Raw genomic sequence first — 18,218 nt, forward strand, 5'->3', positions numbered from 1 at the left:
TCCTATGCAAGACGCCTATTGTGATAACGATCCCTCATTTTTGTTTCTTCCATCTTCACCATCAAGTGTTTAGAAAATCACCCCTGACATTTTCCTGGACACCAGCAAGCATACATGTTCCTCATTCACAAGGAGACAGCTTCTCTCCATTCTCCTTGCCTACCATTCATGAACAAGATATAGGCTATTTGTACCAATCTTGCATTTATTCTCATAATCCCTTGTAATGCTGATGAAGCTTAGTCATAGGCTAAGATTTTCAGTACTTCTTTTTTATTTCCCAAAATCACTGACTTTTCAGTTCTCAGATGATCAGCAAACTGTTCCCTCTCATTTTTCCATGACCCTAGAGTAATTCCCACCTACTCACAGACAAAATAGCCCATTGAGGAAGTCATCTTTTGTTTTAAACTTACCAGACTGTCATACAGAGGGATCAGGTAACACACTCCAGAATCCTCCAGATGATTCTAAGCAATAAAAACTAATTTTGAAGTAAAATTTTTTGCACCAATAATGCATACATGGCATTGTGATTCAGATTCCCTTTCTTGTTTTTTTCTTCTTGTATTACCTTTTCCAAATTCAGAGAATGCCTGGATATTTCCATTAAAGGCACAAGAGGTGTTATATACCAGAGTCAAAAAGAAGCATTAACCTACAGTTAATTCACAGGTCCTATTCTTTTTTGCTGCAGGTATACATGTCCTCTTCTCTTCTGAAGCAGGGAAACTATCTCTAAACAGCTTATCAACCTCACTCACCATGGAAAGCTGAGAAATGTCAGGATGTTCTCCTATCTTCTGAAATCTATGATTTCCTATCAGGAAAAGCTGCAATTCACACCAAAAATACTGCACATTTTCCTCAGAAAACAGGGGTTGACAGCTAGCCTGGGGGACCCATGCATTTGGGTTTACTTCCAACTAATTGGCACTACAGCCTCTTTTACCACTACAAACAGAGTTTTGCCTGGTTAACCATCTTCATTGTGTGCTCTATCTGGCTGCAGGCTCCATGACTGGCGTACTTCCTGCCTATCTGTTGCCTAATTAAGTTTGCTTTGTAGTAATCCCTGCTGTCGGCTGTTTTCCTGGCTCATGAATTGGCTCCTAACCTGACTGTCGGCCAAATCTCTTAGAACTGGGCCTTGCTCATAGATTGGTTCTGTGATCCTTCTGTTTCTGAGAGGCTGACTTACTCAAGAGATCACACTGAAAATCTGTGTCACACCTTTCACTTACTGTCAACTGAAACTCTTTAAAAAAGACTTGTTTCTGCAAAGGGCACCTCTTCTCATTTTAAGAAGCTTAAAAAATAATTAGTACCAGGAATATTCTGAAACAATCACACTTAATTAGAAGGTGGGCAAGTCTGGGGATGGGGTGAGAGGAGAGGGGTATGAAGAAAACAAGGTATTAAAGAGTACTTAACCTGGAGAAAAAGGCTAAGACACAGTCTAGGTGGCAAATTCCGTACATGAATGATACAAGATGTGATGGAAGAAAATGCCAGTTGAGTAATTTCAGGGCAGGATATAAGTAAGTTACCCCTTCTTGTCTGTTAACTGCTTGGAGAGGAAAGGCAAAGTCTTGTGCCATTTCTCAAATGTAAGCCGGCATTAATTATCTCTTTTCAACTGAGACATCATTGCAGGAATCATCGGACAAAATCCTACAGCTTTTCTTAAGCAAAAGCCCAACTAGACATTCATATGTTCCAAAGACTCACGTTAACATCTGCTTTTCCTGTCCTGGGTGAGACACCAGTGAGTTTCTCTTTCTACAGGAATTGTTAGTTGTCTTTCTGACTGCAAGGTGAAGTGCCTCAATTTTAAGAGCATTTACAACTCTTCACCTACTGTGGATAAACGAATGAACAAGAGAAACGGAAGAGTCCATGTTAGTCCTGTTCTAAGGAGTTATATGGCAAGTAAAGCATCACAGATTTGTTAAACACTCCATTCTATAGCCAAGAAGGACTTAATAATTTTTATAAAGAAAAAATTTGGATAAGCAGATGTTTTTACTCTCCAGTATTTAGGAAGCAGGGGGGGTTACTAGGAAACTGTTGTTGAACTCTCTGGTTTGTCCATACGGATCAAGTCTGTAGCACAACTTGTCATTTTTGGTCTTGGAGAAAGTGCCACAGATACAAAACTAGAACAGAAGGCCAGCCATGGCAAGGCTCCAAAGAGGGAGGGAGAAGGCTAGTCTGGTTCCCTCTTCCCGTCTGTCTACACACATAAAATGAAATCAATGGGAGTGACAGCATTGGCTTCAAGGGGAACAGTACTTTACCCACCCACATTTACTAATGGTAGCCGTGGCAGCTTGTGTAAGCAAGAAATTATAAAGTACCTATTCCCAGGGCAACATGCCTGCACCCTCAGCTCCCAATGCCAGCATCAGAACAGAGAGAATCATGGTTTACTATGTCTTCAGATGAGGAGGACATATCAAAGTACACAGCAGAGCAATCTGACTCTGCCACCAGCTAACCGTGTGACTTCCAGTAGTCATCTCAGCTTAAATCCACACCACTAACACCTCACTTTTGAGAAGCTCAATTTGAGAAAAAACAGAGACTTTTTTCAGGCTAGAAAGGAGAAACAGAAAAGACAATCACTTGGTATAGTGAGACTATGTAACTTCTTCTCAAGCTAAGACAACTCCCAGCATTGTAGGATGCAGCAAGGAGCTTTTAAAATGTTCCATTTCCTCCCAAAACACTGGAAAGACTTTAAAATCCTGGGTTGCAACTCACATGAAGCACAGTTACTTGAACAGTGACAGATACTTCTTTGCCAGGCTTTTCCAAGCCATCTGGAAGTGCTCTGTGGAACGCAGTTTGAGGACCCACGTTCTGGCTGATTTAAAAAGTAAACACAGGTCCCCACTGCAATTACAAAATATGCTGCCCTTGCAGGCAGATTTAGAAACAGTTTCAGGTCACAGAGTCACCTCAGCCACCCTGGTGATACAGCAATGCTACGGTTTCTGGTTCGTTTTGAAAGCTGTGGAAATTTTCTTTATGGGATATGTTTCCTAGAATATATTTAGCCTCATTTAGTGCACACATCCTTTTGGCCAAACTGCAAAACAAATCATGGAAACATGATTTGCTATCAAAGACTCCTTGGTTAGCCTGCTTAAGTACAGTTGTTCACCCTTACTGAATTCTACGATGTCTGTAAGATAAGATGGATGCCTGTCCCCTCGAGAAGTCTTCACAAATGTACTTGGGATTATAAGAGATGATGTAAGACTGTACATATGAACAGGTTTGGTCTTGATACCCATTGCATAAGGGATACTTTCAAATGCAATGAGATCTGTTTTATTTATGTTGTTTCAGTTAGTATATGGTGCGGTTCTCATTAGAGGGCTAGGCTCAATGTATTTAGGTTGGGTCAGGAGGACATGTACAATAATTGCTTAATGCCGCATTTGGCAAATTACTTAAAAAAAATAAAAAATCTTGGCAGTTGTTAAAAAAGCAGCTGGCACGTAAGTTGTTTGACTTAACTATTACCTCATTTTCTCTCAAGATATTGCCAAAACTTCTTAATGACAGAGAACAGATGGTCAACATTTTTCAACGTTACAGATAATCCTCTTCCCAAATCAAATGATGGCATTTTATTTGTTTAACCAGAAGGAGATTTGAACAAGAATTAGACATCATTTACATATATTCCATGACCAGTATTTACTAAGGGTGAAAGTACTGCAATATTGTCAAAACTGCAACACATGAAAATAATTTAAAACAAAGTATAGCTCTTACATTCACATTTGGAGGAGAAGGGTCTGGTTGCTGGCTGATTGCTAGTGCTCAGAAGCCTTGGTAGAGAGCAGCCTGCCTGCCTTCCTAAGCTGCTGTGCACATTCAGTTACACTGCAGTCAGTCTACCTTAGAGTTCAACCTAAGATATCACACAATCAGCTGGTATAGAAAGAAGGATGAGGAAAGGAGAGAAATTGGACAGGCTGATGAAGTTTCTTACAAGAGGTTGACATATGCAAAAGTCTAAGATCTTTCATCTTCAGATATAACTAAAAGGCAATAAAAAGTCACAAAGAGATGAAACACAGAAAAGCAGGACAGGACAACAGTTTAAGCCGTATTTCCAGATACCAGACAGAAAGGACACTATAGCTTCTTCTGCTGTAGCCAGAAGAAAGTGGTGTGAATTGTTGATGTGTAGACAGGAAGGAAATGGAGATATTGTATTATAACCACAAATTGGTTATAACCTGGCAGGAAGAGACAAGTCAAGGATGACATCTAAGACAGCAGATTGATTAAAAACATGCTGGTGTTGATAATAGCAAAGAGAACAGGAGGAAAAGGAGAACTTCGTTAAAAACAGGACATTAGCTTCTGGCACTGTTGCATCTAAGGTGACAGTGAGACATTTGTAAAGACATTTGTACAAGTCTGGTGGGATGTACAGCTGATGGCAGAGGGAGACAGAAGGAAAACAACTCACTATATTGAGAAAGCTAATGAATAAACAGAAAAATAGAAGAGAGGAATTGTGAAAGCCAAAGGAGGGAAAAGTACTGAGGCCTAGCATGTCTACCAGATCTGAGCCCCTCATGTTTGGATACAAGACATTAACAAAGTATTTTCAGGGAACACAGCACAGTAGTTGGACTTGAGGTTGCCTACAATGCAAGTGGAAAGGAAGAACCTACAATAACAGTTGGAGAAGCCTGGAAGTGAAATCAGAAATTATGGCAAAACATACATGTAGTCTAGACCAAACTTTGGGGTTCTTTTGCAACAGAAAAAAATAATTGGCTGTATTTATTCTAAGAGGAAGGCTCCTGGAGAGAAATCTTTGGGTGTAGCTAACAAGGAGAGAAAGCCAGGAAGCATAGCTTCACAGATTGTTTTAAACTGGATAGTGAAGAACTCACCCTAGAATTAAGCAACATTTCATTCCCACTTGAATTATCTAACCTCCTTTTCTGAGCTCACACTAACTAGAGAACTGATTTCATGGTCCTGTATATGAATTAAGTGGTATTTGCTACTGTATACTGTCTTGCTTGACCAAGCTTAAACATATTACAAGAACTAGTGACTACAACCACTGTTAAATGGCCAACATTTCTCAAGAACTACTATAATGCAATAATCCCTCCTTCTCTTGGATGTGAAAAGATCTTTATAAAAATAACTATGTAATGATCCCAGTATTACCTCCACCAGACTGATTATCCACGGTTAGTACACTAAGACAACATTTAGAACTGGTCATATCTTGGCACTGTCAGTTTGAAGGAAATGTCAACATCTCATAGTCTGGTTCAATTTTAATTGGTATAGTGGGCTAACCTGTAGGCCATGGATATCAAAATGGCATCACTATTTCCTACAGTGCTTGTCAAGCCAGGTAGTAGGAAGCCACATAGAAACAGAGAGAAGTTTGAACCAACAGCTTAGCAGAATTTTGTCTCCAGCAAGTATGTTTGTGTAAAACACTTCTGCAAAAAAAATTAATTTTGTTGAGTCGACACTTCCAAAGAAACTGTGTTTCATCAGGAAATCCCTAAACTGTTCCAATTAGAGTGCTTAACCAGCCAAAGCAGAATTCAGCAAACATTATTAAAAAATACAAGTTGTAATTATTACAATTTCATAGCAAAGAAATGTCAACCAATCTTCAACTAATTATCACAAGAGAGGCACTTTGTACACCCAGTATTAAGTTGAGGGGATTAGCTCCAGACAAAAGTTAATCTAAGATCTCTTGCCAATGCGACATTAGTTTATGCTAGATAACAATTAGATTAAATCATCCAAAGTTCTGACCTCAGGTTACGCTGTTCAGTGCATGGATGTTGGGGATCTGTCTATCTTTTCTAGCTTGTTTGATCTGCAATAATTCTATCAAAACCTCTTTGATTGCTCACAGATAATTTACACTACATTTACTATCATAATTTTAACTTCAGAGAAAACCTGTGGAATCTCATGTATCTCTGGGTACACTAGTCTTTCATTCAGATAGTGACTGCATTTTTGAGCAAAATCTCTCAATCTTACTCAATCCCTCCTAGTTACTGTGCCTTGCTTCAGATAGCAGTGTAGTCTTAGAGTACATAAACAGGGTTTCTTTTGAGTGAGGCTAGGTCAGGAGATGGGCTCCACAGCATACCTGATGCACTCCAGTGGTCCTTCACTTCATGGGACCAGACTCAATTCAGTGTAAGATGTCTACCATATCCTCAGAACCAACTACCTCTTTCTACAGATACACTCTTTTCCAACCACACCAGTTGCTAGAAATAGCCTCTGTGTGGATTTTTTCTGAGATAGGAAAGAGGTTCTATAGTGCCATTAATAGTTTTCTAATTGATCATATCATCATATTTCAATGGGCTTTAAAGAACACATGATGCATAAGAAATATTTATATTATATTACATGATCACTTATCACAGGAAAAAATTAATTATAATTGGTAACATCACGTTCTCCTAACTTACAGCAATTCTAAGGTGTAAAAGCTGCCTGGGACACAGTCTCTTCTGAGTAATTTGTGGAGCCTTGGAAACAATTTCTAAATTTTTTTTCCCTTGAAATTCTTTTTTTAGTGGGGGAGGTGAGGACAGGACTTAGAATGAAAAAATGAAAGATTAGTCTCAGCTGAAGAGCTCCAGCACATGTTGAGCAAAGTTTAAAACAAACCCTAATATTGTTATAAATTCCAAGATAAGTGAACAGGCATCAGGAGAAGGTATACATGCAACAAGCACTGTGTCTGATAGTTTATCTTTGTGAGTGTTTGAAAGTAGATGACAGTATATAAAAACAAAAAAGCCAACACTATCATAAACAAATGCAGAATGAGCTGCAAAGATGAAATGGTGCAGGCCGTCTACTATTTAATGCTTCTTGAAACTGCAAATAGGGAAAATGCCCTGCTGGTTACTGTTGACTTATCTGCAGTGCATTTCTGAGAAAGACAGCCATCAGTACACCATGAAATTTTCAAAGGGTGTTATCCCTGCCCAAAACCTGTGGATCAAACAGTGAGAAAGGGGAATGAAAAAAACATTTTTTAAACACAATAATTTCTTCTGACAGTCCCCAAAATATTTTAGATGTAGATCACTCACCTGCACTGGAACTATACATATTAGAAATCCAGCTTTTCACTATACAGAGACTAGCATCAGAATTCACATTCACTTCCTCACTTACATTATAATTTAATACAGCTGCTTTTTCTACCTTCCCTCTTATACTTCATAGTTTAATATAAAGCACTTTTTCTACCTATCAGTTGTTGTTCTGAAAGAGGACTGTATGTAAGACTTGTATGCAGAAGTGGGTTCAATAAGTGCAAGTTTGTGTTCAGACTGTCTCCCTTCCCAAAAAGATAGCAGGCACCAGGGTACATTTAGGTACCTCCACTATCACAGCAGACTTCCTTTTAAAATTGCCTTGTTGTACTAGTTTGATAGCTGGTATCTCAGCTGGCCAGAAGAATTGGAGTAAGGACAGAGATTTAGAAGTCCCACATATTCACCTAGAGACTCTAGCTGTAGGTAGGGGCTCTCATATTCTCTGTGGTGCTACCTGGCATTTCCTTTGCACAGTATTATGTTAGATTTCATATTAAAGTCCGTATAAGTTCTAACAATGCAGTTTAGGGGAACTGAAGAACCATATCCAAAATTCCTAGATTTATAACTGGCCAAAATCAGTTTGGTGGGCTTCTCCTGCTATTACATTTACTCTCAAGCTGTCATGTGACATATAAGTTTAACTAGATACTTTCTTGTGCACTTAAATAGTAAGAGCCACAAACTCAGTTTAATCTTTTCATTTGACCTCTGAGAAAACCTCCAGAAAAGGTCCTAGGTGGGATCTTTCAGTGAAGGTAACACTTCTCCACTGAGAACTGGACTTCTGCACAAATCACTGGACCATTACCCATGAATCTTTACAAGGTAAGAACTGATAAAGAGGGGAGAATAGTTGCAATGTGGCCCAGAAGTTTTGCCATTGAATTACATAGAGCCAGGCTTTTCATTAAGTTAACATTAGAAACAAGGACAAATTCTGAATCACTGGCTAAGATGAAGGATGCTTCCATAACAGATTTCTTCTTGTGCAGGCTTCATAGTAAATTGACTTCACTGAACAGACTAAAACGGGTACCAGCTAGCATTATGGCTTTTTGAAGTTAATGCAAGCCATTGCGACAACTAACAGAAATGAAATTTTGCTCTTGTAGATGTGCCTTACCACTTTGCTAGAAGAACTCCTTAAGTGGCTGCTAGACAAACATTGTACCACCCTTCCTTCTAAAAAGAATCCCAATCTATTCCACAAAGAGCTGACTGACTTTACAGAGGTTAGTCTTCTACCAAGCTCTGTCTTAAAGATAGGGAGGTTATACTTGTTTTCTTTTCTTTTCTTTTTTGTAATATATCTTGCACATGCACTAACAGTCTATATCAAAAACAAGAACATGGGGACATGGGGGTTCTACTTGCCTACATCCTATTTCTAGAAATATCTTTCACTAATCAGGCAGTGTGTCTTAGGGACTTTTGACATTTTTATTGCCTAAATAATTTTGTTAAAGTATCTTCTCAGAAACAAGTTCATCACAGCTTTACTTGATCAAAAGCGCATGCAGGGAGGAGGACATTTAAGGACACTGCCTATATTATTTTCATTGAGCTGTCAGCTTATTGTCATTTTTCATGTGCTTTTTAGCTATTTCTTTCTTTTAAAAAGAAAGCTTAGCTTTTTTCTGATCTGGTTAATTGTGCAAAATTGACAGCTGAAACATTTTTTTAAACAAAATATGGATTCAGGGCATTGGCAAAGTCCCATCTCCCATTTGCCTGTTCTGAACTTAAAGGTTTTGCAGCAATGGAGGACAAGCTAGGCAGGAAGCCAAGGAATTAGCCTCAGGGTGTACAGTCTCCTCCAAGAAACAAGCTGTGCTGTAGGATACATAATCACACCATCCCCTTTCCCAGTTCAGCCAGCCACCTCCTTATCCTCTGGCATGGCAGGACTCCAGTAGATGCCTGCAGATGTCCAAGAAGGTGTCAGCAGGGCTCAGCATGGCTTGATGGAAGTAGTGTTGTAAAAGGGAAAGATTACCACTTCTAGCAGACAGTTTACTCCATGGACAGGTCTCAGTAGGATGGAACACGTGTTTGAAGGACTGAAAATGCCTACCGATACAGGTCACATAAGAAACAAGCTAAAAGCCAAATGAGTTCTCAGGTCAGCAATGAAAACAGCCTAAAATCTTTGTGACATCTTAACAAAAGAGATGCCAAGAGCTCAAACTGCAAGGTCAACAGTGTTGTGGCCAGTTCAAACAATCAACTTGAACCCCGGGAATGTAAAGAGACAGAAGAATGATGCTCATTGGTCTCTAAAGGTCAAAGCATTTACAGGATATTTTGTTCCAGAACCAAACTAGGTCTGTCCCTTACTGTATATAATCACAAAAGGTGTTGAGTAATTGTCTTTAGCTCATATTCTAGGCTATGTCGAGAACTTACTTGCAAAGTTCTTCTGCTTATCTGTTTAGACATGTTTTCACCCTGCCACATGATGATTTGAAAGAATTTTTATACTTCCAGAGCAAACACATCATCAGTTATCAATTAAGAATTCATGCTCAAGTCTGTCTGCAATTAAAGAAACATTTAAGCCCATGCTGACGATCATTTCTAAATAGCGACATTTTCCCAAGTTCAGTCCTAGAAAGTGACACCTTGAATTTACCCATACTGTGTCACTGAAATACACAGGGAAAATAATCAGGATTGCTAGTGTTTAAAGAAGACTTAATTTCTTTTGTTTTCCCTCAGAGGATGACTTTTCAATGATTTCAGCAAGAATAACTGCTTTATTAAACAAGACAACTATTATTATTTCCCTTCTCCTTAAGCCCTTCCAAGTTAATTCTTCAAGTACCTACAATGCAGCTCTTTCCTCCTTTCATCTCTGTAAACAAAATCTATAAGATTAATTTTGATACATGCTAAAAAACTTTAGAGTCCTTAAGAGAAAATATTAAGTAGATGGTGCCTGGGACAAAAATTAACATTGTAATTGAAGGCAGAGTGAAGTCAGCAGCTCTGCACTGCATTACCCTAAGATAGGAAATAACCAGCTGCATTAAAATAAAAGTTATAACCTTTCCATACAATTAAAAGAAATTACAAGATTTTTATAGAAAACTTGCTTAAACATTTGGTTGCTTCAAATGCAGACTTCAGAGAGAGAGCCTTTAGCTAAACAAAAGACTTTCTCAAAGGGAAATGCTTAGATTCATTCAGAGTTACTGTTCCTTCACAAATACCAAAGTCAAAAACACTTCCACAAACAGAAGCTATTACAGTAAGGACTGGGCAAAATCTGTACTGGAAGCCCACACTACTTTGATTTTCCTTTCTAATTTTTATAATCTACTTAAAAACCATCTGAATTTTATGAACTAAGGCTCAGATCACATAAAGAAATGAGATTCCATTGAAGACTCTTTGCAAAGCTAGCAATTTGTAAACCTTTAGAACAGCTTGTGAAACCTTGGCCAGGGACATTTGAAATGCAGCTGGTCTTCATCATTGCTCTTGTTTTATGAGATCATTAGATTGCGAATTACACATATGAAGTTGGGTTTTATTTATTTATTTATAAAAAGATTGATAAGAGACACAAGGGCTAGCTGTATTAGTGAAAACAAACTTACCCGTGCACCCTTCTCTGGAAAACATTTGCATCCAGCACTGCAATCACGGCCCCCACACGGTCCACTGTAAGATTTCTTTCCACCCTTTAAAAAAAAAAAAAGAAAGAAAAAAAAGAAATTAGAAAATTGAATTTCATAACTATTTGTCACCTTAAGATCTTCTTTAATTAAAATGTTTTGTTTCAGCACTTTTCACCTATGTTACATTTGTCATGTGATTTTGCTGGGAAATAAGTGGCAAAATATAGTTACATATTAACTTCTCCATAATTGAGTAATTTTCAGAATCACCAAATAGGCAGAAAAAGTTGGTTTAGAAATCCTTTGAGGACAAGTTAATTTACACAAGTTGGTGCTATTCTGCAAGGTGATGAGTGTTCTCTAGGCCTACCAAAACCCATAATAATCAGAACTTGTGCCTCAGCCATCCTGCATACCCAGGTAGCTCTACATCAGTGAGAACTACTAAGACAAATTTAACTTTGTGATTCTTGCACGTTACTAAGAGCAAGAAGCTGCACCCCGTGGGCCACAAGAACAGAGAAACTCCTGGATGAGAGAAGGTGGCATTTTTAACTAAGAACAGATGTGCAAGGAAGACAGTAGGAAACCACCATGGATTTGGATTTAATCTGAAAATATATTCTGAATTTGCCACACTAGCATTAGTTATTTCAAGAATAATTACAATATTTATGCAAATCTGAAGTCCCCATATGACGAACTTAATTCACAGCTAATACAGATTGTGACAGTACATGAAAGTCAACTACATAAGTTTAGTTTGGAGAGCTGACCCACCCTCTCCCACACTCAAGGCTTGAAATACTGGGCTGCCAAAAGCCCTGCAACACTAATGACAACAGCATAACAGTCCTGGAAAAAAGTTAAGTTTAACATTGTAATTTAGCCACTCGCTAAGAACACCCCTCTCTAAGGAAACTGTCTTTCACTGTCAAGGGTGCTTAGGTACAGTCCCTAGGTTTTAGAACTCTGAATGGAATACAAATTTAAGCTCCTCATATCAAGGTGACCAAACTAAGGGCTGAAACAAGTTCAGACTGGAATTGAACATTTCCTTACTAAAAGCATTCACAGAAAATATTTTTAAAGCCTTTAAAATTTCTTGACATCTGTCGGTGAGGAACGTGAAAAATGAAAGACAATTCATGCAAGTTTCTCATGTACTTTTGAGCTTCTTTGCATCGGCTTTCTCAAAGAAAGTAACTAGTCTGACATCACTTGGTAAATTTTCTGCTAAAGGTAAATAAAAAACTCTCTATACACCCTGACATTTTGCTAAATTAAACACCTCTGTTTTTAAGGCAGCACAGAATGAATGCTAACAAAAAGCCTTAAATCCAACCTCCCATACTTCCTTAGCCTGAAGGGAGCATTATGTCTTGCTGCAAAATTAGTCATAACAACCTTCAAGCAATTCTAAGAGGCATCAAGCATAAAAAAACCTCAAGCAAACAGTACTTTTGCAGACTTTTTGGCAGTTTTGTTCAGGTGAGACTCCATTAGATATGGGGCTTTTGGCCTACTCATTAACATTCTATGGTAGGATCTAACGCAATACTTGAGCAGAACAGAGAAAGAGTGATACATTGGCAAGAGATGCACCATAACAGGAAACACAACGCAGGCAAATCTGACCCTAGGCAGCAGGAAATAAAAATAAGCTTAATGCAGTAAAGGAAAAAAACAAAAAGAAAAACAAAGAGCAGAAAAATTGCATCTAGGGGTTATAAAATAGACTGTAAGAGCATCTCCAAACTGTCTGCTCAGACAAGGAATGATCAGCATGAACTTGAGTGTGCAATGTACATTGGCAAGAGCTCAGTACATAAAAACTGGTCCCTGTCTTAACAGACACACTGCTGAGGGATCATTTCTGACCACAGGTATTATTAAGACTTTAGGATCTGGTTCTAAAGAGACTTAAGAGTGACAAGCGCCAAGACACACCTTTTGTCATGATTATATGCATATTTTGCAGTGGAAGTCTGGACTCATTGCTAGCCAATGTATACCCCTATTCCTGACACTTAACCTTACATTTACACACTTAGCAGAGAGTATTATGTGTCCAGGGATTCAGATTATGCTTTCCCAGACATTTATTCAACCTTAAATCCTTCAAAGATTTCAACTTCCAATTAATTTTTTCTCCAGATTATTCTTTGTTCCGACAGTCATTGGCATGAGCCTTTGGGTCCTATGGTTCTGTTAATTCTGCTTGCCTCCTAAGAGTGAGTAATGGCAAAGAAACTTTATTTCATGGCAGGTCTGGATTCCTCTAAGGTCACTGCCTTGCAACAGTTGCTGTCTCAGTGCACTGAAGCTCACCTCATTAAAAATGCCCCATCTCTGGTGGCAATTAGGTCCTTCCCAGTGGCAAAGGACTAGACAAAAAGCAATGATTCTTTCCATCCCCACTGCTCACGCTGCACCCCACAGTGCTGTGGTTAGCAAATATCATTCCAGTCAAAATCCCGCTGAAGTCAAAAGAAATCTTCCCACTGAATTCATTGGGAGCTGGATCAAATGCTCACTGAGGTTTATTAAAAACTGCAAATATGTCCCCATTTTGTGTAAAAGTGTGTTCACAATGTATTTCTAGGTTCCTTTTCACAGCATGAGGAGTCATTTTGTTCACTTGTGAATGAAAGCATTTGGAAAGGAAGTAAACCAAAGCCAGTTGGCTCCAAACCAGGTGTTACATGTCCCAAGTATTTTATTTAGGGGAAGTAGCTGACATCAGACACTCCAAGGCTACTTAAATAGCAAACAGCCATGTGCATAATATTTATGAATACAAGTCTAAAGGCTGCATATAAGATTCTAGACCACAGTGCTCTCTTCTGAAAAGGTTTAATACATTTTTCCATTCTAATGTATGAATGCATAGGTCATTCGAACATTTATAGATCGTAATCTGAACATGTAAGCATGGGCCCTTCATACTTGTTCTGTATATGTATTCAGGGAAGAAATTTTTCCAACTGCTCTGAGATGTATTTCAGATTGATGAATATGGCTCCTCAGAAACAATAAGAATTAAAGAAATAAGGGTACTAGTTATAGTGGTAAGTGTCACCATTATAAAAGAAATGAATTAAAGTATTTTAGTTTGGCTAGAAGTAGACCAAGGTTTCCAAAATAGAAAACAAACATAAAATAGTAGCACTGTTAAAAAATAATACATTCTCTGAGATTTAAATAACCGTAATACAAACTGAGTAATATACATACTGATTTTAATTGAGTTATTTCAGGCTTACATGAGAATCACTAGCATTTCAATGTAGGAAAACCCACCTTATTTAAGAAGTATTGATATAAGCGAGAAACTGTTTTTAAAAAACATTCAAAAACAAGAGTCAGCGTAAGAACAATTTTCCTCTCCTGCTTCTGGTATACCCTCATCAAGCATTTATGCACAGTTGATTCATTCAGATGGAGTGTCATTCTAATCTTGCCATTGACTTCAGCTTGTTCTGGAGTAGAGCCAAAGCGAGTAAAGAAACCTAACAGCTGTGGTGCCATAAGAGGTGTCCCAGACTCATGTTCATTCCAGCTTCTCTAGAGCAACACACAGGACCACAGAAAAGCTGCAAATGATCTTGAAAGGCCTTGCTTGCAAATCCAAAAAAAATTGTACCTGCAGCACAGGCAGGAGTAAACCAACTAACACAGGACTTCAGTGGGAGATTTCCAGGAAGCACAGCTCAGATGCGTGAGCTGAGGCCCAATTTTGCCTCAAAACTTCTGCTTTGTATCAAAGGGCCAGCTGCAGAAGACTTGAAATCTATTGACTGAAGACAATGATTTCAATCAGCTAGGAGGGTGAACCCACAAGCCAGCAGAGAAACATGATGAAGGCACATTTTGCGAAAGGACAGCAGAAAGGTTAAAAACATCACCTTTAACATGAGGAAGTTATGGTAGCATAAGAAGTGGTGGTAATACGAAAATAAACTGGAAACTTTTAGAAAAGAATGGAGTCTAAGGAATGTCAGCATGCAAAATTGGAGGATGTAAAGTACACCGAAAAAAGAGCATGCTTGTGATAAAAGAGGAAAAAAAGATGATGACAAAGAAAAGCTGATCATAAAACAGGAAGTGAAAGAAACTCAGACTTGCATAAAGAGATATGGCAGAGATGAAAATTTTTTCCCCAAGACTTACTTCCAGTAACTTCCCAACTCCAGTTAAGGACTGCTCCAGTCCAGAGCAAAATCCTAACAAGAAACTTCATAATCAAAAGCTGAAAATGGAGCATAATGAAAACTTCTGGAATCTTCAAATAAACATCTTTCATATAGTTCAGGATCCTATTATCTGCTGATGACTAACAAGGAAATTATATTTGCAGTACCAGATATCCAGACACCTTGTAAAATTTCACAGCAAAAAACCTAGTGAAACATAGTATCTCAGTTTACTTCATGAGCTACGTAATGCGGGGGTGTTAACCTTACTCTTTTTAGCCTTCATGGGTTTTAGGAATTAAATTCATTATAACATTTTCTTTGTCTATTATTCTTTTAGTTGTTGTATTACAGAATTTAGAGCCCAGTTCTGAAAACACTTATCCACATGTTCAGCCCTTTCCTTTGAAATCAGCAGATTCTACTTTGCCATGCATGTGTTAATACGCAGTTGCCTTACTGACATGAAAGAACTTCTTCAGGGCTAAAAATCTTTGGAAAAAAATTATAAACCAGGAACCACAGCAATCTCTGCACTCAGGAATGGCAGTATGACCTGTCAAAGATAGCATAACATGATGCAGCAAACTGATCCAGTAACTCTTCCTAACACGAGGTGTCACAGAGCAGAAATAAACTGACAGTCTTGCCAGTTAGATTGTATGAAAACAGTTACCAGGATTTGTTTGGCAGTGAAATACTGAACAGGTGAGAATAAAATCAATCATGTCAGCAAAACATCAGATAAAATTAAAATACAAACAAATTTTTCCTGTGAAGAATATGCAGTGCCTGAACTCATTTCAACATTTTTCTTAGTGAGGTCCCCCAAACCTTGACTTGCCCTGTCTGCTCAGATTTTTTTCACAGTATTAAGAGCTAGGTCAAGCTTAAGAACTAATAATAGGATTATTTTTTTTCAAGCTGGGGGGTGGAAGCAGCAGATGAAGAGAAAGTCCTGAGTAACTACCGAACAGAAGGCTGATACAAGCCTCTGAGCAAACTGCTTCACCTGACATGTCCCAAGAACTCATTTTTTTCAGGCCACATCATCATACTGCCTCATAGCTCTATGCCCACCCAAGAGAAAAAGTGACTACAGAGATATTAATCACATGGTACAAGTATGAGTAGAATTTTAGCTGGAATACAGTGCACAGTTTTTGTCACTTTCAAGGAAGATGAACTCTCTACAGGCACAGAGCTTGAAAATACCTCTGATTATAAATGTGTGATTTAAGAGCCTTCCGGCTACAGTGCGATTTATCTGGGCCAGCAAAATGAAGACTTGGAGGTGATACAATTGCCATCTATACATTAATCAGAAAGGTAAATGCCAGAGAAGTGAACTGAACAAACTATTTGAACCATGTTCTAGATACCACCCTGCTGCTTGGGAGCATTTTACACCTCTGACTGTCAGTAACTGAGAAGGTATGTCAACAAGAAGATCTCTTTGTGGCAAGAGTATATAAATCAGCAGTGTGGGTGACACTCAGGGACGGAACACTGTTGTCTTACACTAACTAGTTAGAAGAAAGGACAGTGCTGGCACAAGAGCAAGTATGTGTAAGCTTCCATAAATATATGCAGGAGAAAGTAAGCTTTTAAGCAAAGGGCAACAGCCTTCCAGTTATAAAGGCAAGAGACTTAATTTTGATGAAATGGTAATCCCTTTTGATGGAGATTGATATGACACAGTGGCCAGTCACAGTATGAGACAGGACTCAGTGACTGCCACTTTTCCTTTGTTGCTAAAGCATATCATGCCAAAGCGTCACCTTCCCATCCAGGCCAGTTCCAGCCATTAGCATCAAAATTGTCTAGAAGGCAAAGCAATGAAAAAAAAAAAAATGACCTAATGAAATAAAAATTAGTGGAAACTGTCCCTGAGGTCTCCACTTTCTACACCTACAAATTTCTCCTATGATTTGCTACATTAAAATCTGGTGTAAAATTGTGACAAGCCTGGAAAAGCATTTTTCATTAATTCTAACACAATCAGAGTGTAAAAAACACACATTCAAAAGTAAGCATCTGTAGACTTTAAATACTAACTCATAAACCACATGTAAAGCCAGACTTTAAGACCTTCTCTCATCCCGAGTACCACCTTATTCTTACAGTCCCATGGAAATGACTGGCCTTCAAACACTACAGCAGTAGGAAATGTCACATACTGGTTGTTCAGTGTTAACAGATTTGAATCTGGCTCTGAACAGCTCCGTCTTCTGATATTTTTCATTTTGTTGATAGGATTACACAAAGCTGTAGATCCTTTTTTCTGAATAGTCTATCAGTCGATGAACATGTAGTTAAAACCAGACAGTTTATTTACAGCTCACATGAGCAAGGACACAACACAAAGCCACAAGCTTATCTTTTACTGCACAAAAGGTCTTTCAAATGGAGCTATTAAACGTGAATTTGTAGCTAAGATACTAATTCATTTTAGGGTTCACTGACTTCTTCGGTTAACCAATGTCCTCGAATATTTTCATTCATTTCATAGAACTGGCAAACATCTTAACTGGCAGCTAAGACTAAGTGATAGTTACTAACAGAAACCAACCCTCCTCCAAATCAAATGACACATGAGGTTACAAAACTTGGAGGAAATCCTGGCCTAGAGAAACTAGTGGCAAATTCCAAGTGAAGCAAATTCCATCCCATACCCACTCCCTGCTTTCATTCCTGCCAGTGAGACAGGAGTGCTGTTGCACTGAAAAATAGATTTAAATCAAAACAAAATAAATGTTAAAGGTCAATTCTTCCACTTTATACACACAGCAAAAATGAACTGATGTCTTTCAAACTATAGAAGGGTTGCCTGACTCATTTTTTGAGGAAACATGCATTTCTTATCTGTTGCATGGAATTTGGTGATAGAATTTGCAGACTTTTTATTCACTGAAGTAATTTTCACTCATACTAATGATGTTCATCAATTTCTGTGAAGGGAAACATTCTCCCAGTAAAGGATTTCCAGTGTACAACTTTGCTTATGACAGCTGCCAAGTATGCTGTTTATTATATTTGGGGCATACAAATGGCCAGACCTCATTACACATGTTAGTAGGTTAGAAAATTCATAAGCAGAGAATGGGTGATTACCTGGTCTGAAAACATGAGTAATAAAATTCCAAATAGGTCCATGTTGTTTAGAAAATCAAAAGCTTTATCTTTGCAGCTACACTGAAGGAATGTTTCCTTTGTCATGTCTGCCAAGGTCTCTGGATGGAAAGACATCA

General features: G+C 38.3%; 1 protein-coding gene across 1 annotated transcript in view; it reads right to left on the reverse strand.

The window, feature by feature from the left end:
* The window catches only part of COL4A6 (collagen, type IV, alpha 6), a 172,838-nt gene that overhangs the window by 79,070 nt on the left and 75,550 nt on the right, over positions 1–18,218 (reverse strand). The window contains exon 2 of the mRNA XM_010569146.1: positions 10,751–10,834. Within this exon, the coding sequence (XP_010567448.1) occupies positions 10,751–10,834 (84 nt within the window). The remainder of the gene's footprint in view (positions 1–10,750; positions 10,835–18,218) is intronic.

Source organism: Haliaeetus leucocephalus, unplaced genomic scaffold, assembly GCF_000737465.1.
Source record: "Haliaeetus leucocephalus isolate CR32 unplaced genomic scaffold, Haliaeetus_leucocephalus-4.0 Scaffold262, whole genome shotgun sequence".
NCBI lineage: Eukaryota > Metazoa > Chordata > Aves > Accipitriformes > Accipitridae > Haliaeetus > Haliaeetus leucocephalus.